This window comes from Lagenorhynchus albirostris, chromosome 14 (assembly GCF_949774975.1).
Source record: "Lagenorhynchus albirostris chromosome 14, mLagAlb1.1, whole genome shotgun sequence".
Lineage (NCBI taxonomy): Eukaryota > Metazoa > Chordata > Mammalia > Artiodactyla > Delphinidae > Lagenorhynchus > Lagenorhynchus albirostris.
This window is the reverse complement of record NC_083108.1, coordinates 56836676-56857990: the sequence shown is the minus strand read 5'-3', so window position 1 is coordinate 56857990 and position 21315 is coordinate 56836676. Positions and strand designations below refer to the sequence as shown.

The following is a 21315-nucleotide window of genomic DNA, read 5'->3' as shown; positions in this document are numbered from 1 at the left end:
AAAACATAGTATAGTACAACAGAACTGAAGAAAGACCATTTCTTCATCTGTAAGCGCTTGCTTTCATGGTACTTATAGCCTTTTAAAATTTTACTTAGTTCTATTTATAATTAAAACATTAAAGCAACTGACATTCATATAGCATTACACAGTTGACCCAGTGCTTTACACCCACATTATGTGAGTTGATGCTAATGACAACTCTGTGAAATAGATATCATTACTTTTTTCCCCAAATTGAAAATGTTTTTTAAAAATTTTGTTGGAGTATAGTTACTTTACAATGTTGTGTTAGTTTCTACTGTACAGCAAAGTGAATCAGCTATATGTATACCCATATCCCCTTTTTTTTTTATTTCTTCCCCATTTAGGTCACCACAGAGCATTGAGCTCCCTGTGCTATACAGTAGGTTCTCACTAGTTATCTATTTTACACATAGTATCAATAGTGTATATATGTCAATCCTAATCTTCCAATTCATCACAACCCCCTATCCCCCTTGGTATCCATACGTTTGTTCTCTGCATCTGTGTCTCTATTTCTGCTTTGTAAATAAGATCTTCTATACCAATTTTTTCATATTCCACATATATGCGTAAATATATGATATTTGTTTCTCTCTTTCTGACTTACTTCACTCTGCATGACAGAATATTGAGGCTCTGAGAAAGAATTTAATTTGCCCTGGCTCACAAAGACTGACCTGACCCCAGCTTCAGCTCCACACACATCATACTTAGGCCGTTGAAGTTTTCCAGAATGAAAATGGCAGAGTAAGGACTCCAAAAGTCTGTCCCTCCATAAAAGTAATGAACAAACTGCCAAAAACTGTCATTGTCAACTTCTTCAGAACTCTGGAAACTAACCCAAAAGTTGCAGCCTGGGGAGTGCTTACGTAAGAAAAACAGCTGAATCTTGATAAGAGTGAACTTTGTGGCATTTTAACTTACACTTTCCCATCTCAGCTCCACAGTTCAGCGACAGCCTTAAAAATAACAGCCTGCGTTTCTGGTATAGGTACTGAAGGGAGCAGAATGGACCTCATTCACAAAAAATTCTAATTATTTGTTCCCTGGAAGACTGGCTTGCCTTTAACTTGCCTAACTTGGAACTTGACCAGTGCTAAAGCGGTGTAATGTTGAAAACATTTACAGGCAAATGTTTTAATCACTGCTGCCTGATGTAGTGGGTAAGAGTTGGGGGAAAAAATAACTAACGAAAAAATCTTGGGAGGCAAGCCTAGAGAATGAGATGCTTTGGGGAATAAGGTCTTTGAACAGCTCCAACATATACCTGAGAATCTAGAAGGACATGGGCATGCCCAGGGCTGTACACATATTCAGGAAAGACCTGAAAAGAACTTAAGCTCTCACCTCTGGCTGACCTTTAAGCTCTGTCCAAACAGGAACTGAAGGTTCAGGTCAAGTTGTAAACTGCCTGGCTGAATACTGAAGGTGTGTCAAGCACACAAACACACAGAGCTCGTCTGCAAAGACTGGGAGATTTTTTTGGTTTCAGATATTTAAGACAATCTCTGTGCAAACATCAGCTAACCACTAGGCTAATGGAACAGAGACTTCAGTAGCCACACTAAACAAAGAATATAGACATAACAAAATTAGTTCAGCAGAAAAGTCATGAACAAATAAATAACAGCTATAACAAGCAGCAACCAGGGGGAGGGGGAAGAATCCAAAGCTGCCACATTTTAACATTCAAAATGTCCATTCTTCAATAAAAATTATGAGACAGGCAAAAAAAATGGCAAGAAAATATGGCTCGGACTTCCCTGGTGGTACAGTGGTTAAGAATCCGCCTGCCAATGCAGGGGACACAGGTTTGAGCCCTGGTCCAGGATGATCCCACATGTCGCAGAGCAACTAAGCCCGTGCGCCACAACTACTGAGCCTGCATGCCACAACTACTGAAGCCTAGAGCCCGTGCTCCGCAACAAGAGAAGCCACTGCAATGAGAAGCCCGCACAGTGCGACAAAGAGTAGCCCCCGCTCGCCGCAACTAGAGAAAGCCCTCGTGCAGCAACGAAGACCCAACGCAGCCAAAAATAAATAAATTAAATAAATTAATTTTAAAAAAAAGAAAATATGGCCCATACACAGGAAAAAAAAAGTTAGTGTCAATAGTTTCAAAAGAAACTCCTTAAGGAAGCCTAGACATTGGACGTACTTGAAAAAGCTATTTTAAATACTTTAAAAGAACTAATGGAAACTGTGTCTAAAGAACTAAAGAAAACCATGAGACTGATATCTCACCAAATAGAGAATATCAAATAAAGAGAATACATCATAAAAAGAAACCAAAAAGAAATTATGGAGCTAAAAAAAGTCCAATTGAAATGAAAAGCCTACTACAGAGGTTCAACAGCAGATTTAAGAAAGCAGAAGAGGGAATTCCCTGGTGGTCCAGTGGTTAGGACTCTGCGCTTTCACTGTTGAGGATCTGGGTTCAATCCCTGGTCAGGAACTAAGATCCCACAAGCTGCACGATGTGGTCAAAAAAAAAGCAGAAGGAAAAAATCAGCAAATCTGAAGATAGGTCATTTGAGGTTATCCAGTCTTGAAACAGGAAGAAAAAAAAATGAAGAAAAATGAACAGAACCTAGAGGAACTGTGGAACAACACCAGCACACCAACGTACACACAGTTAGAGTTCCAGAAGGAGTAGAGAGAAAGGAACAGAAAGAACGTTTGAAGGAACAATGGCTGAAAACTCCCCAAATTTGCTGAAAGACAATGATCTATGTATCCAAATAGCTCAACAAACTCCAAATAGGATAAAATCAAAGAGATCCACACCAAGAAACATCATGATCACACTGTCAAAAGACAGACATAAAGAGAGACCCTTGAAAGCATTAAGAGAAAAATCAATTCAAGTACAAGAGCTCCTCAATAATAATAGCTGATCTCCCAGCAGAAACCATGGAAGCCAGAAGACACTGGGGTGACATATTAAAATTGTGAAAGAAAAAAAAAATACTGACAAGCAAAATTCCATCTGGCAAAAATCCTTGAAGACTGGGAGTTTGGGGTTGGTAGATGCAAACTATAACATTTAGACACTCCCTTGATAAGCAAAAGCTGAGAGAGTTCACTGCTAGCAGACCTACCTTAAGAGAAATGCTAAAGAGAGTCCTTCAAACTGAAATGAAAGGACACTAGACAGTAACTCGAATCCACATGAAGAAATAAAGAATATCAGTAAAGGAAATTACTTAGGAGAATATAAAAGGCAATATAATGTATTTTTTGTTTATAACCTCACTTTTCCCTTATCTAATGTAAAAGACAAGTACATGACAATTATAAATTTATGTCGATGGGCACACAATTTATAAAGCTGTAATATGCAGCAATAACAGCATAATGTGGGGGGACAGAAGAATATAGGTAGAAAGTTTTTATATACTTAAGGTATATTAATATGAACTAGATTGTTATAAATTAAGATGTTACTTATAATCCCCAGGGCAACCACTAAAAAGATGATTCAAAAATATATAGTAAAAAACAACAACAAAAGAATTAAAGTGGTACACAAGAAAATATCTATTTTACACAAATGAAGGCAGTAATGGAGAAACTGAGGATTAAAACATGTAAGACATATAGTCCAAAATTAAATAACTGAAGGGAAAAATAGAAAGTTCTACAATAGTTGGAGACTTCAATACTTCACTTTCAATAATGGATAGAAGAAGTAGGTAGAAGATCAGAAAGAAAACAGAAGACTTAGACAACACTATCAACCAACTAGATCTAACAGACATATATAGGACAATGACAGCAGAATCCATTCTGAAGTACACATAAAACACTGTCCAGGATAGACATATGTTGGACCACAAAACAAGTCTCAGTGAAGTTTAAAATATCAAAATAATACAAAGTATGTTACATAACCACAATGGAATAAAATTAGAAATCAGTAACAAAAGGAAATTTAGAAAATTTACAAATATGGAAATCAAACAACACATACCTAAATAACCAATGGACCTAAGGGAAATTAGAAAAGACCTTGAAATGAACAAAAATGAAACACAACACACCAAAACTTACTGGATGGAGGAGAAGTAGTCCTCAGAGGAAAATTTATAGATGTAAATGCCTATGTTAAAAAGAAAGATCTCAAATTAATAGCCTAACCTTCCGCCTTAAGAAACTAAAAAAGCCAGCTAGACTCAAAACAAGCATAAGGAAGGAAACAATACAGATCTGAGTTTTAATAAGGACTAGAGAATAACAAAAAACTAGAGAAAATAATGAAACAAAAGTTGGCTCTTCAAAAAGACCAATGAAATGGACAAACCCTTGGTTAGACTGACCAAGAAAAGAGAGAGGATTCAAATTATTCATCAAGAGTATAACTGGGGACATTACTACAAACCTTATACAAATAAAAAGGATTATAAGAGAATACTATGAACAATTTGTATTTCAACAAATTAGATAATCTAGCTAAAACAGATAAAATCCTAGAAACACACAAACTGTCAATACTAACTCAAGAAGAAATAGAAAATCTGAATAGAGCTATAACAAGTAAAGAACTTAAGTCAGTAATCCCCCCAAAAAAAAAAAAATTCCTACAGAGAAAATTCCAGGACCAGATGGTATCACTGGTGAATTTTACCACACATTTAAAGAAGAAGTAACACTAATCTTTCTTAAACTCTTCCAAAAAATTGAAGAGGAAGGAGCACTTCCCAACTCATTCTATAAGGCCAGTATTACCCTGATACCAAAGCCAGACAAAGACATAGCAAGAAATGAAAAACTACAGACCAGTGTCCCTTATAAAAGTTGATGCAAAAATTCTCAACAAAATACTAGAAAGTCAACATAGAGTTGCCATATGACCCAACATATGCCCAAGAGAAATGCAACACAAATGAAAAATAAGAAGTGAAATACTGATACATGCTACAACATGGATGAACCTTGAAAACATTATGCTAAGTGAAAGATGTCATACATAACAGGCCACATACTACATGCTTCCATTTATATGAAATGTCCAGATAGGTAAATTCATAGAGCTAGAAAGTAGATAAGAATGTGTCAGGGATTGTGGGGAGGGGGTAATGGGGAGTGAATGCTTAATTGGTATGGGGTTTCTCTTGGGGGGTGGTAAAGATAGTCTGGAATTAGATAGTGGTGATGGTTGCACAACTTTGTGAATATACTAAAAGTATATACTAAATTTTATACATTTTGAAATAGTTAAAATGGTAACTTTTATATTATGTGAATTTCTTCTCAAAACAAAATTTTTTTCCCAAATTTAATGTGCTGGTTCTAGTTGATCTGAAGTCACTTTGCCTATAATCAATGAGGGAACACAGCCATTCAGCCTGTTTGTGATAAATCAATTAGCAATACTCCTACCTTACTGCCTTGGGATTTACTACTCCTTTCCCTGAATGAACTTTCCCCTCCTTTCTCCCTTCCAAATGCTACTATCCATCCTTGAAGATGCAGCTCAAATGCCACTTCCTCCGTGAAGTCTGCACACTTTCCACGTTGGAGCACATTTCTTTCTCCTCTGCATGATTCCCAGAACACTGTCTGTACGACACGTTTCACACTGAATGCATATTCATGGCTCTTGTGTACATTTCTCTACCAGATATTTCTCTACTAGATATACGTTCCTTTAAGGACAAAGTGAGTTTCCTGTATCTCTACATCCTCCTCAAGGCCAAATGCTATGCCTCACGATCATCCTCAAATTAAAGCAATAAAGATAATTCTAAAGCCTGTTTCCATTATCCATCTCCACACAGACAACCGCGCTAAGGCAAACATTCTTTGAAATGTAATGAATTTACACAAAACAACTTGAGGATTACATATTCTTTTAGTATCCAATCACTACAGAAATCTCTATCTCTACTTATTAGATATATTGACTACTGGATTGCCCTTAAATCCAGTTCACAGGGACTGAAATGTTGACTTTCAGCATTTGTAAGAATCATTTTGCCCTTAAGTAATCTTCATGACAGAGATAATTCAAAAACTTCAACTGCAAATCACATAATTCAACAAAATGTAAAGACCACAGTACTCTGTCATGAACACAATTTCCACAGTGTTTATAGTTATAAGACTGACACTTTATGAGAATATAACAATTTTGGTTCTAAATTACAAGCTACTTTGTGCATCACTGTGAGAAATAAGAGCCTGGGTGGCCATGATATTTGTGCATTTATTTAGTTATTACCCCTCGTTCTATGGTCTTCCTCCTTAGCAGCTTTTTGACACTTGGAAGCTGTTTCTTTAACAACATCGTGGCTTCATTCATTCTTCTGACTTGAGCGATTAAGAAAGATGGAACCTGGAGAAGAAACAGAGCTTGACTAGAAGGAAAACACTTGAGTTAAACCTCCCTGGTAGAGTCTGTCTTCTGGCCACTCAGTATCCAGGAACCAGGAACTGTGGTTCTGTCCTCATAAAGATTAGGAAAATCTATGAGGATTCCTGTTTAAAGGAAAATGTGTTCGGGAGCAGCCTTAAGGAATGATAAAGATGCCACCAGCAACCTGGGATTACTGTCTCCCACCTCTCCCTGTGCCTGAGGGCAGTGCTTGCTCATGAGTCTTTACATCTCCTGGGCGCTAGCAGACATGAGAACATCCTAGTCGTCACATTGTCACTCACCTTCCACAACATCTCCTGGTACTTTAGCATCAAGCGGATGATGTGGGCAGCGGTGTTTGCTAAGAGTAATTCTTCACAGTCAGAATGTTTGCTTCTACTGAAGAAAAGATTTGGTGCCATTATAGTAGAAATGTTCCATATACTCATCCGGTTTTTTGATTCGTTGGCAATGACTTTATTGAAGAATGTCATGAGGGCCTGATAGGAAACAGCACAGTGTCACTCTAGTCATTGTAAATTAGGAAGAGGCATCACTGATTACTATCACTCATTTCCATACCCATTCACTGGGCCTCTGGAAAATTGTCGGAGCTACAGAATGGCTGAATGTGTCATGTGTCCCCTCTAACTGCTTAAAAGTACTAATGAGAAATGTGAAGAGTTTTTTCATTTCTCTGCTTCATAAAAGTAGCTCCATTTTTATGGAATTTGTTATGTTGGGATCTCTATAAATAATAGTTTGCATTTTCTTATTTTCTTTTATCTTAAACAAGCTTGACAAATACTAAAATTAAACAGTAAACAAGAGAGAGAAAGCACTACAGCTCAAATAAACATGAAATGCAGTTTTGTCGTGAAGGTAGAAAAGTAATTCACTCTTAATTTAAGGCATTACTGTTAAAAATTATTTTGTTTCCTTGGGAATGGAAAGTCCATTGAAAAAAATGAGTTTTAAAATAAATAAGTTATGAAACAAATGTCACGGGGATATAACATACAGCATGGTGACTATAGTCAATACTACGGTATTGCATATTTGAAAGTTACAAAGAGTAAATCTTAAAAGTTCTCTCAAGAAAAAAATTTTTGTAATGGTGATGGAGGATAACAAGATTTCCTATGGTGATCATGTTGCAGCGTATACAAATATCAGAACATTATGTTGCTTACTTGAAATTAATATGTTATATGTCAATGACACCTCAATAAAAAATTTAAAAATAAAGTAAAGAAAAAAATTAAAGAATAAAAACAACAAAATAAGTATCTCATTCCTCACTTCAAAAATATCTCAGTCAAAAAGCTGAAAACTTTCACTTTTTGGGTGTCATTTTTGTACTGCTTTTCAGTTTTGGAATCTTCAGCAGACCAAAGGGAAATGATTACATGCACCTGTGCTCAGCATTAAAAAAAATTGAGAAAGCTTAATAAAAGTTTGGCTGAGCCACCAAAGTATAAATGCCTATCAGAACTTTCTAAAATTCACCAAGAGGGCTGAAATCCTAAAAGGAGATGCTCTTTGGTTTTCCAAGTTTGAATTCTGCTATAGTATGTGTAATGAGAAAAAGGACAGCACATACTAGTGATAACAGCTAACATTTATTTGAGGGTTTACTGTGAGCCAGGCATTATTCTTAGTACTTTATATACTCCTACTCATTTTATCATCATTCCAAACCCTGTGAGGTAGGTACTATTATTGTTTTGCAGATGAGGAAACTAAGGTGGGGAGGGATTAAGTAGCTTTGCCCAGCGTCACTTAATTAAGTGGCAGAGCCAGGATCTGATCCAAGGAAGCCTAATTCTTGAGCCAGACATCTTGATCTCTACAACACACTAGCTTCAATCTTCATTCCAGTCACAATTCAGAATGGAAGAGGGAGGGAGAGAGAGAGAGACAGAGAGGATCTTCTGTTAGGAATGTACTAAATTCTTTGATAATTGCTACATTCTTAGTTATATGAAAGGGGAAATGACACTTTGACTCAGATATCTGATACTAGATTCATTCCTTTGGATAAAAAAAAAAAAAGCATTGTTCAGACAAAGCCAAACAAACAAACAAAAAAAAGCTAGTAAATTTCCAGCTTTTGAAAAATACCAAATTGTATTAAAACAGACATTCTTATGCCTTTGCCAGTCCCCATTCTTGGGTGGAGGATATAATATAATTGACATAGATGGTTTCACTTGGTAGGAGGAAAGGTCCTCACCAAACTGAAATGTCTGACAAGAGGTAGCACGAAGACTCATCTTTGTTTTCAGCATCATGTTTACTGGCCTCAAAATTATAACTCTTTCCAACTCATCCTCACCTCAATTTCATTTTAAAGATTCCAAGCACCTGGGGCTTCCCTGGTGGCGCGGTGGCTGAGAGTCCGCCTGCCGATGCAGGGGATGTGGGTTCATGCCCCGGTCCGGGAAGATCCCACATGCCGCGAAGCGGCTGGGCCCGTGATCTGGGGCTGCTGAGCCTGCGCGTCCGGAGCCTGTGCTCCGCAACGGGAGAGGCCGCAACAGTGAGAGGCCCGCATACCGCAAAAAAAAAAAAAAAAAAAAAGATTCCAAGCACTTGTTGTACTTATAACAGATTTCCTATTGTATACAGAATCATTATCAAAACAGCAACAGAAACTTTGATTTTTACAAACATAAAGCAGAGAAATGAATTTGAAATAAAAGGAGGGATATTTGGGATGGAGAACTATGGAATACAATTCTATCAAATGTTCTATTTTATATTAATGGAGAAATCACTTTTCTGAGCTTAATTTTCTTAATCTGGAAAATGGCAAGGTCCTATCAGGTGATCTGTAAACTTCTGGGATTCTATAATTCTTTAAATTGGATTATGGTAAGACATGAACATTCTAGAAATTTTATTTAAAGCAGGGGTTTCATTCACTTCTGACATTATTCCATTTAAGTCTTCCATCTTTGCTTCTTCTTCCTACTCCTAACCCTCGCCCAGTGCCTGGCACACTGTAGATGCTCAACATCTCTTAACAGGTTGAATGAATGAAACAAATGTTCAAAGAAGATTCCAGGATTCACATTCTTTCCTGGCTTCCTCAGGAGAACAGCGGTGGGAACAAGGAAAGGCAGCGGGTTTGCTGCAGGCTCAGCTGGTTGGTAAGTTGTCCTCTCAGTTTTCATTTTTCCACCTGAGCCATTTCCTCTGACCAATAAGAGTCAATGACAGACCATGAGGTCGATACAACATACCTGGGCTGTGTCCCTGTTGGCCTCAGGCAGTGCCATGATCATGAGGTGTAAGGCTTGAAACTGTACTTTGATGTGAGGCCCTCCTAACAAGAAAACAGAAATAACCACACATTTTGAACAACGCTCATGCATTCTGACAGCATTTCTTGCTAACATCTGGTGGCATACGAAGACCCTGACAGCTTTCAGTGGTAAAGACTCAGGTTTTGTGACTGACAATGTAAGTCTGTTCACTTGGACAGGAGCCTCAGTCTATCAACTCCTTTTTAGCATCCTAGGATGCCACTGTAGGGGCAGGTGGCCAACGAGATCCTCAAAATTATTCTGGATCTGTATAACATTTCTCTTTTCAAAGTACTTTCATAGATCTTGCTTTACTTTTATGCTATAAACAGTTGGCTTGAAGTTCAATTCAAGAGAAAATAAATTTTATTTCCATACAATGAGGCAGCCAAGCATAATAATTAGAAGCAGAGATTCTAGAACCAGATTCAAATTCTGCACGTACTATTTAGTCACTGAGTGACCTTGGGCAGGCTATCTAACCCCTGTTGCTTCTATTTTATCATCCATAAAATGGGAATCATCATCATACCTACCTCACTGGGCCATTATGAAGGTTAAATGAGCTAATGTACAGAGTGTTTACACCAGTACCTGTACATAGCTACCTCCATAGGTGTTTGCTCTTGTTATGATCAGTGACGTTTATTTTAGCTCTTAAATGGACATGAAAGGGAAGGTAACCACAGTTGGATCTTTGGAGATCCAGAAGATGGCACCAGAGAGTTGGCATTCTACTACTGTGTGTTCTCAATATTGGCTCTTTTCCCATTTTAGGGAAAGGATTTTAGGAAATCTATCCACAACTGGATAATTCACAGCCAGCTGTGCTGAAAACGTAGGGTATTCCAGAGCATCCAGGCTTTGCCTGTTCTTTCTGTATTCTCCCCAAAATGGTCTCTTGGTAGGGAGGTCCTGCAGGGAAGCATGATGTTCTGTAACCCCCGGGGAGCTCTCAAGTTGAAGGAAAATCTATCCATTTATGACTCAGTGGATAAAGGCAGTCAGCTGCCTATAGAGTTACTTAGCTTTACAGTAGTGGAAACACTCTCGTGACAAACTACTAGGTCACAGGAGGTCGTGTGCATCCGAGTTAGGAGTACATGATTATTGTGTGTAACCACGTAATGAAGGAACAGTTGGGAGGAGTATTTATAGGCTCATATCATATTGTCTCAGCACAATCCCCATGTGGATTTTTAAAAATTTATGTCAAATTTGTAAACAAAAATGACACAGGTCCAGGTTGTTTTTGAAAATGGCTAATGCACACTGATGTGAGTTTGCCTGAATAACAGGCACTAGCAGGAGTATATCTCAGTACAAAGCATTTGGGGACAGATAAGACATTATTTTAGTGCATAAATTGCAGGCTAAGGGCTGTCTATAATTTTCCAATGCAACCCAAAAAAACCTCTGGGGGGAAACAATAGATGCAGATGCAGGCTCTCTATTTCCATTAATTCCAGATAAATTACAAAGTTCCCTTTAAGATTAAAAATCTAAACTGGCAAATAATCCATTTTCATTTTGCTTAGAAAACCCAGCCCTACACTGTTTTGTGGTTAATAGTTTTGTAGTTAATTCATTTATTGCACCCTGGTTAAGTCATTTTTTTCACTCCTGAGGTCATTATTTTCTCAGAAAGTTATTCAACTTTTCATGAAAGTATCTAAGGTTTGATTGATGAACTATTAGTCTTTTAATTTTATGGGCAATTTTTGGACCAAGTTTGAAAAGAGAAAGTAATTACACTAGTGGAAAAGACTACATTCTCTGACCTCCGTTTTAGAGTAAATACAGGGGCAGCTTAAACACACAGATGTCCACAGTTCTTCCCTTCAGAAAATCTCATTACAACGAGAGCTTACTCCAGGTGGCAAAAAGGCCATTCTTCCCGATGGCATCAGCCCAGAACACTGGGCTTCCTGTGGGGTTGGCTAGTTATCAAATCAATCACGACAATATACTATTTTTCACTTTCAAAGTCATACAAATAAATGCGGATCGTCCTGTGAAACTTTTCAGGATATTTTCCAGATTCTCTCCCTTCATTGAAGTGTACTGGCTTCAACATCTGAATAATGATATTAAGAAAAACTTAATATGATTTAATTAATATGATTTCCTTCTTAAATATGATTCTCCAAACAGGTTTTACATGGTGATTGACTCTTCCTTGTATAATTCCATAAGACCAAAAAAAGAAAAACTAAAACAAAAAAATCCTCTGTGGCACCATTTGTTTTGATGAATTGTTCAGTATATAAACTGCAGATCAAAGTGAAGTTAAGACTTCTGCAGCCTGTTTTCCAGGACAGCAAACTTTACAGAAGATCCTGTGTTTCTCTGACTTAGAAACAGAGGGAGGGAGTTCTGTTTCTGGTATGGCTGAGTAAGCTCCTACCCAATCAACCCTCCTTAAGACAACTGTACACTCTGGACAATGTACAAAAAACAACTACCTGAGGCAGTGGAGAATGAACAAAAGCAGGCAGATTTAGGAGGGCATTGGACACTTGGCATTAGGGAATGGCACAGGGAGAGTGTCCAATTTCCTGGCTTTTAGTTTGAGGTCAGGCCATAGACAGTAATGGCATGAGGTGGCTGAAATTCCAAAAGAAAATCCCAATCTTTCTGGCCTGAACAAAGAGAGGGCAGGGTTCAGGAGGACCACAGACACTGGGAAGTTATGGGGAATCCCAGAAAGGGAAGGTCAAGATATAGAAGGCCCTAATTTTGGTGTAAAATCCACCCAAATGATGGCTCACCCCATAAACCATGCATATGTGGAGTAGCACAGGTAAGTATTAAATAGCAAATTGTCTGCTTAAATACAAACAAAACACAAAACTAACCAAAAAAACCCCACTCCTTGGAGAAATATTACAGAACACAGAGTTTCCAAAAAAATATTCACAAGGTTCTGGATACAGTTTAAACTTACTTGACATAAACAGTGACCCATTTTCAAGGGAAGAGATAGTCAACAGAGACCAACCCTCAGATGACCCAGATGTTGGAACTAGTTATGAAGCAGCTATCATAACTATGCTCAATGATATGAAGGTAAATATGCTTACAATGAATGAAAAGATAGGGAATGTCAGCAGATAAATAGAAAATAGTTTTAAAGTAGCAACTGGAGATTCTAGAACTGAAAATATACAATATCTGAAATAAAAAAGAATGAAGATTCGAGTCCTGGTCTGGGAAGATCCCACATGCCACAGAGCAACTGAGCCCATGAGCCACAACTACTGAGCCTGCACGTCTGGAGCTTGTGCTCCACAACAAGAGAGGCCGTGATAGTGAGAGGCCCGCACACTGCGATGAAGAGTGGCCCCTGCTTGCCACAACTAGAGAAAGCCCTTGCACAGAAACGAAGACCCAACACAGCAAAAATAAATAAATAAATAAATAAACTCCTACCTTCAACATCTTCTTTAAAAAAAATAATAAATAAATAAATTAAATAAAATAAAGAATGAAGAGAACTAGTTCTTTCTTTCATAAAACAAAAATACTACATCATACAAAGAAAAGAGATACTGGTCACAGCATGTCAATTAAAGCTTAGAAAAGGACTGCCTTGTCTTATATTCTTTTCTCTGAAGACACAGTGGATTATTTTATGAATCTGGTTTAGTTAAAAATTTTAAAGATTTAGAACCAACTAATTTTTAGGACAAATTTTGTCATACAACTTAGGATGTGACTATTATTTTCTCTGATTGTGATTTTAAGGATTTTATACTTCTGGTCAACCTGCAGAAGGTTGTAAACTGGCAGATACGGGTAATACTTGCTACGCTCATGTAGTGTTTTAAAATTTGAATTTGTGGCTGACATTTTCAAATGAAGAGTTTTGTCATTAAAGCCTGGATTTTGGCTTTCACTCCTGCATGGTAACCATCATCCAGAGCTGAGCAGTGGCCAACTTCTCTATATGGGATATGTCTTCTCAATCTGGCCACAGTCCCTTTCTGTCCATATAGAATCACTTACTTGGCATGCTTATACATATTTAGACTTGTGACTCCTGAATTCTTCAGGTTGGTAGTCAAAGCCCACACTATGTAGCCTCATCCTACTTTTCTGAATTTCTCTCATCACACCTTCTTCAATATTCAACCTTTAGGATGAAATTACTTTCTGACTGCCAAATACAACACACACTGTCCAGTTTCTATACTTTTTATCCAAGTACCTCAGTTAAGGCCTCATCTATGTGACTTTTTAAGTTTCAGAAACACTATGTGATACTGTAATTTTCAGAGACAAAACACCTTCTTACTGCATGCTACATCATCAGACCCAGGACCTCGGATTTAAAGAAGGGAGAGATCTTATATTTTTTGAAGGACTATTATACACCAGGCACTATCCTAGATGTCTTCATTCAATACCCACAACAACCCTGACAAGTAATTATTATCTGTAATTTACAGGTGCAGCAGTGAAGCTTAGAAAGGTTGACTGCATAGTTAACAGATGGTTGAGCAGGAATTCAAATCTCAAGAGCCAGGTCTTTCTGTAACCCTCTCTGCCTTTTAATGATTATAAAACCCTCTAAATCATATCAACCAGACTCAGAAATATAAACATGTGAAGAGATGACAGTTTACCATCAAACTCAATAGCTCATCAAGCAGTACCAGGAAATAGCAAATCTATACATTTATGATCACATCTGATTATGCATATTTCTTCTGCTCTGTGCCACTTTATTGGCCTTGTAACTTAGTCCATTCACACTTAACTTCTTCCACCTACTTTCCATTAGAGTGATGAAAGCAGGTATATATTCCACAGGGAAGAGAGAGGTGGGTAGTTCTCTGAAAAATGCTTTCAACATTACTGCAGCTTCTCTGTGGCACATTTTCTCCCATTTAAACTTATCAGCATTAAACTTGGCATCCAGTTCTTCACGGTATTGCTGAAAATCAAGGAAAATAGTGAGTTTTACCACCTGATCCTCCCCCTTTAAAAACTCTCATTACATAAACTATTTTTGTAATTAGATTGAAAAGCTAATATCTACTAAGCTTATCTTTTTTCAACATGATTAAAGAACTGAAATGGCTATTTCTGAATATATCTTTTTAATGTTTTCTAAAATCCTTTTAGAATAATGTTAATCTGAAAATAATTTGCCATCTATACAAATACAGAAGTTCTTTACTCAGATCATAGTTTCATTTATATGGTTTTGGCAGAACACTGCCTATGCCCACATCATAAATGCACTGCTAGATTTTGACAAAGCCTCCACTTCCCCCTTTTCTTCAATGATGCCTTACTTCTGCCACCCCGTCTTCTGTTTCTAAATTAGATCAAGAATGTATGCCTCTTGGCTAGTTCACATACAGAATGAGAAATATCCCAGCAAAGGAACTTTGACCTCACTGCAACATGCACACCAATGATATCTTCCTGGAGCAGTTACAGCAAAGTTTCATGCCAAGACGTACACATGTCTTCCACATGTCTGCATGTTTGCCCAATCTTTCGTAAGGTTGGGAACACTGTGTAAATACTTTTTAAAACAATCACTAATCATCCTTAAGTTTTACTTGCATTTTACATTATTAATTCACTTGATGACCAGTGCCCCCCATTCTACTGCTCCCTTGAATTAGAGTTTACCAGTAATACCAGGCAGTTAGAGTCAGTTTCCCAACTGACAATAACTGCTTCAAAAAGGATTCTTAAAAAAAAAGGGAAAACTCTGAAAATCCTTAAGGCCTTTGCTTTATTCTCATGAGACGCCTAAGTCTTCCAGCCTTGAACATGTAAGAGAAGCTAGAGAACGACAAGGTGAGATTTATCTTTCCTGACAGGTAGGCGGAAAAGTGATTTGGGGGAGCTCAGAGATCGGCACTGGCTGGGAAGCAGGCCAGAGATGCAGAAAGCAGTTATCGGGCTAGGGCACCATTTCTGGTGATGGATCATCGAGGACTTAACCTGGATAAGCAGTTGTAGGATAGAAAGAAGAGGTGGCATTTAAGAAACGCCTAGGAGGGAAAATTCTCAAGAATCAGTAATGGATTGAACATGAGACTCAGAGGGAGAAATAACAGTCCAGGATGACTCTCAGATCGCTAGCTGGAGTAATGGGCAGATGGAGGTGTTGTTAACAGGAAATAGAGGGGGAGGAGTAAATGTTTTCTGTCCACTGCCTGGTACCACTGCCATAAGGCAAAGGGGAAACTGTTTTGCAAGTGGGCAGGAAGTATTGGCAAGAGCAGAATAATTCAAATCCACTGCCCACAGACCTGTGCCACAGGAAGCTACCTGAAACACTAAGGTGATTCTAACCTCTCACTACTTCCCTGCCACCTAAGAGGCAACATGGCACCAGGGTCAAGGGCAGGCTCTATAACCACATTCTTTAGGTGTTTATCCTAATTCCACAACTGCCTAGTTGTACGCCTGTGAGGTTTCTCGCTCCATAAGAGGGATATTAGGGATTTCCCCAGCGATCCAGTGGTTAAGACTCCAAGCTTCCAATGCAGGGGGCGTGGGTTCAATCCCTGGTCGGGGACCTAAGATCCCACATGTCGTGTGGTGCAGCCAAAATTTTAAAAAATAAATAAATAAAATAAAGTCAAGAGCAATCATATTTTTTTTAAAAGATGGATATTAGAACAACCTCACAGAGATTAAATTGGATACTACAATGTAGAGCTCAGGGGGCAGGGCCTGCATGCAGAGAGCGCTCAGGAAATGCTGGCTGCACTTACCCTCCCCTCGTCTGGGTCTGCTACAACCTCTAGTATTATTACTACAGGAAACCCATGTGTATGTGGTGTGGATATTCTGGTAATAACAGCACCTCGTCTTGTCTAGACGGCCAGCGTGAGACAAACGGAGAAGTTTGGACCAGAGCACAGTGGAAGTAGGAGCAGAGCTGACATGTCCACAGTGGTCCTAAACATGAAGCCCTATGAACCAGGGGCTGAGTCTTCCTTGCCAGAGACGTGTACATGTTAAAAAAAAGTCATGCTTTCTGTCCACTGTTAATGAGAACACCAGGCAAGGGTCAGGAGCCATGTCCTTCAATCTCCTCTGAGCAAATATATAACCTGCTTCCAATTTTGAGGTAACTTTATAAAAATGCAAATAACCTGCTTTCAGCTTCAAAAACCAGTTCAGGAAGGGAAACCAGCAGACCAGGTAACATCACTATAAAACATTTAGAGCAGCCTCCGAATAACTGACACGAGTCAAAAAAGAAAACCGTGCATGTCAAACCAGTCTGCCTTCTTCCATGAAATATATTCCCCGGTGTTTGGCTCAAATTTCTGTCATTTTTGGAAAAGAAAATCACTGCAAACACCAAAGCATTAAATTGGTTCCAAATGATCTGAGGCCTCACATCCAGGAATGGGCTGGGCAGTTATGTGCCCCGTGCGGCTAAAACCAGCAGCGTCCCCCAGGGCTACTCCCCTGTGAGTCTAACCGGGACTTGAAAGCACAACCCAGGCTGGCTTCTTCATAATGATACCTTAGTGTTAGCGTCATCCACTTGGCACAATTTGAGGATAATTACAATGTTTTTTTTTTTTTAACTTTCTTTCCCCAAGCACATTCATAGACGAAAATTTTTTTTAAAGTTTAAAGTTTGAACAAAGAAGAGAAATAAAGGCCCCTTTACTATATCACGTTACAATGCCTTTCTAACTGCAATACCCCCGTTTCTGTTCACTGGCCCGGAGTTCTTTCACATTGGCTTTCTTGGAGCTCAAACCACGAAAACATCTGGATTACATTTTTCGGACTAGTAAGAGATGGAATAAATAGGCTAAAACTACATAAAACCTATTAAGGGCCAAAAGGGACTTTTACCTAAATGTGGTTCAGGAATGCATGTGCCTATTAGAACACGTTAAATGAATTATTGGCCTTTGATAAGTATTTTTCAGTCAAAGATTAGCTAAAGAAAAGCAACTTGTGCTATGATGTTAAAATTCATACACACAAGAAATGTTGTGTAATGTTGTCTCCTTTTGATTATTTTCAAAAACAGAATTTTAAGTCATATCCATTATGTTCCCCCTACACACACACACACACACACACACACACACACACACACACACACACAGAGTCAGTAAGAATATGTGCGAATACAACTTTCCTATTATAGAGGGAGGTTTAGAGGGATGGAGTCTAATTCTGTTTAGGAAATTCATTTTCCTGACTTCATTTTGGTTCTGACTCTACAGATATAACCACAAAGACTTAACCAAAACTAGTAACAGCTTTTGTCCTCAGATTTAGGATACATTTATTTAGAAGTATATATAAAAACCATACCTGTGAGAACCTGAAACAAAAAGTAGATCCCTTTCAGAGAGGACAAACCTTAAGGATCCACTAGGAACTTTCCTGCCTTCCAAACGAACTTGTGTCAGTATTTAGTAATTTCTACTCCCAGGGAAGTCACAGCCCCCCCAGATGTGCTGATCCCTCTGTCACTGGCAAAGTGCAGAGCACTGCTCAGGTCTCCCTTCAAAAAAGAACTGGCTGTTCATCGGCAAAAATGCAGGTAGCTGACTCCCCAGGTGCTGGCATCTTCTGACTGGCCTCAGGCCCTTCCCTGCAGGCAGCCCCAGCAGTGACAGTGCAGCGTGGGGCTGACAGGGCACAGGGAGAGAGTCCCAACTGCACCCGGTCTGACGCTCAGCCCGCCCAAGCCCACCTCCTCCCCCTTGATCCTTGAGAAGCACGGTCCCCCGATAACCGTCTTCTACTCCTAACTCTGTCCCAGCACCTGCTTTCTGGAGCTTCCAATAGACACAGCCTATTTACTCTCAGTTTCCCCTTTGAAAAATATCTCATCATACGTCTATATAAAAACTCTGAGACTTCTGATACAACTAGAATTTCCCAAAACATGTGCCCAAATGAATTAGCAAAGAGATGCTTTCCTGCCCCTACACAATTCCTTTTACTAGTTCAAACAGAACCAAGTTCACTTTTCCCTCTCCCTGAGATTTTTTTTCTCAAGGATTCATTATTGAGAACTGCTCATGTTTCCACACCCACCCACCAGGGGAATGTACAAGGCAGGGAGGGACGCTTCATTGTGGATGCGCACCGGCACACGAAGTGGGATATCTTACTGGAAATTTATGAGAAAAGCTTTTCTTTTCTAACAATTCTTTTTTTTTTTTTTTTTTGCTGTACTTGAAGAGTTTCCCACCATACAGAAGTAGGAATGTAAAGGAATTCACATTGCATGGGTGGTTTTATATGTAGAAACTAACATTACCTTAAATGGAATTGGGTTTTAGAACTGCTGAGTGAGTGTTCTAGTGGTTACAGCCATTCCTACAAATTCTTATAAGGACTTCCATTAAAAGGAAAGCCAAAGAATGTTTCTAAGTTTGAAGCAATTGACAATGGAAATCAGGGATCATCTAATACTGGCTTAATGAATTCCATGACTGAGAGGAACACAAAAAAGCTAAAGTGTTTAACTCAAAAAACAATGATGGGACATTTCAACTTTACCAAATTAAAGACAAGCAGCAGTTTTTGATAGTGAATTGATGTGTTCTTTCACTGTTGTTGGCTTTTTATTGTTGTTGTTTTAGTCTGAAGGAATACATAACCCAGGATCATGGAACACAGGTATTGAGGAAAGCTCTACAGGGCCAAGTGGTAGTATCAAAACAACAACAACAAACAACTAGACACACCTGATGCCTGTGTGAACTTGGGTCCAGCTAGCTGAGATCTCTAACGAGGAAGAGAGAAAATGTTTGGTACCTTGACTTTGGCAGTACATCCTGAAAGTCGAAAAATCCCTTCAGATTCCAGACCCGATTCTTCAACTTTCTGAAAGAACTGGAAAGCAATGATACATTACAAAAATAAATACCTCCATATGATTACAAACATTTGAAATAATAATGATGATGAAAACAATCGATACATTACCAAGCATATATACATGCCTGGTACTTGAATGCCTAGTTAAATGTTCACACTCTCCCAGGAGGTCAACATTAGCCTCCAATTTGCAAATGAGGAAATGGAGACTTAGAGCTGTTTTCCACTTTCCCCAGGGTCAACCTCAAAAGTAATAGCACCAACTCTCTCAAGCTTGTGCTCTTAACCAAGAAACTACACTGCCACTTAACTATTTTAAGATCTGATTACTGTATCTCTTTCTGCAGATTGACCAATAAGAAAAGATCCTAAATTTACTATCATTAGTTGCACTATTCTGGCTAAGAAACTATAGGGATTCTCGAAATCTGACCAAGGGATTACATACTGTAAAGGCTTATAGGTCTCATGAGCTCTCATGGTAATGATGATGGTTTATTATTAAATAATAATAAACACTAACACTGATTGTGCACTTACTGTGTGTCAGATAATATTCTCAGCACTTTACGTACATTAACTTACTTAACCCTCACAATAATCCTATGAGGCGGGTACTAGTGGAATCCCCATTCTACTGCTGAGGAGACTGAGGCATGGAAAGGAGAAAGGATCTGCCCACGTTCACACAGCAAGAGCAGGATCCAGAGTCTCTGCCATTTTCCCTTCATGAAATGATGGTGCCTGGAGCTAAGGTAGCTCCTGTAGGTATGAAGAGAAGTAGATATTTAGGAAGAAGAAACACGTTCATAAGAAAAGACTCTCCCACAGGAGGAGAAGAGCAATGCCTCAAGCTGTCTTAAATGAGGAGCGTAACTAGAGCTAGCACCTACTGAGATGCTAATACGAGATAAACCCAGATTTAGTTTTAACTAGCATTTACTGTGCACCTTCCATGTGCTAGGATTTTGCACCTACTTAACAATATAAATTCTTGTGTTGAATCTTCTCAGTCTTAGATTTTTATGCATTTTCTTCAGACTCTGTCCTTTCACTAGAGGACAAAGGGCATTATTCTGGTTCTAATTCAAGGAACGAAAGGAAATCTTAGAGTCGCCATGGACTTGGCCTTGGATATACATACTGTGTTCCTTTTTGCATCTACCTCTTATGTGTTCTTGGGCAAGTTACCTCACCCTACGATGCCTCCGTTGCCTCACCAGTAGAAGGGAGATGATAACACCGACCTCCTGGGGCTGCTCGGTGCTGTCCAGACATGACAAGTACAGACGGCCGGGTGCAGGGGAGGTGCCCTACAGACGCACACACTGGGTGTCGCCCGCATCCTTTGGCCCCCTGGTTGCCATCCTCCCTGCTCCTACTGGCAGCCAATCAATCACCTGATTTGAGGAGCAGCTCACTTTGAGGTATTGGTAGCAAAATTAAGGAAGATAGTAAAGAGACATAGAATTGTTATTGTGAATAAAGTAAGTATGTTTCCTCACTCAGTATTTTCACATATCATTTAAAAACTGAATTGAAAATTCAACAAGATTTGTGTTTAGGGCTTGGAATTTTACTTGTGCCACCGGATGTCACTGTTGAATAAATGCATAATTAAACCAGTGTAAATTGTTGGCTATAAAAAAACGTGACACAAAAGCAAATGAGCCATTAACCAGTGATGGTCACAGACAACCACATATGATAGTTCAGGTAATATCAGTTTCAAAACCTCCCAAACCGAAATTCTTCTTTGTCTAAATGGATCATACC

At 38.7% G+C, this 21315-nt stretch overlaps 1 protein-coding gene across 2 annotated transcripts in view; it reads right to left on the bottom strand.

The window, feature by feature from the left end:
- Positions 1-21315, bottom strand: part of ARHGAP28 (Rho GTPase activating protein 28) — a 148622-nt gene that overhangs the window by 10025 nt on the left and 117282 nt on the right. For both annotated transcript variants that reach the window (XM_060120913.1, XM_060120914.1), the window contains 5 exons: positions 19477-19554; positions 14473-14635; positions 9634-9716; positions 6688-6885; positions 6251-6364 (listed from right to left, as the gene is read on the bottom strand). In XM_060120913.1, the coding sequence (XP_059976896.1) occupies positions 6251-6364; positions 6688-6885; positions 9634-9716; positions 14473-14635; positions 19477-19554 (636 nt within the window). The remainder of the gene's footprint in view (positions 1-6250; positions 6365-6687; positions 6886-9633; positions 9717-14472; positions 14636-19476; positions 19555-21315) is intronic.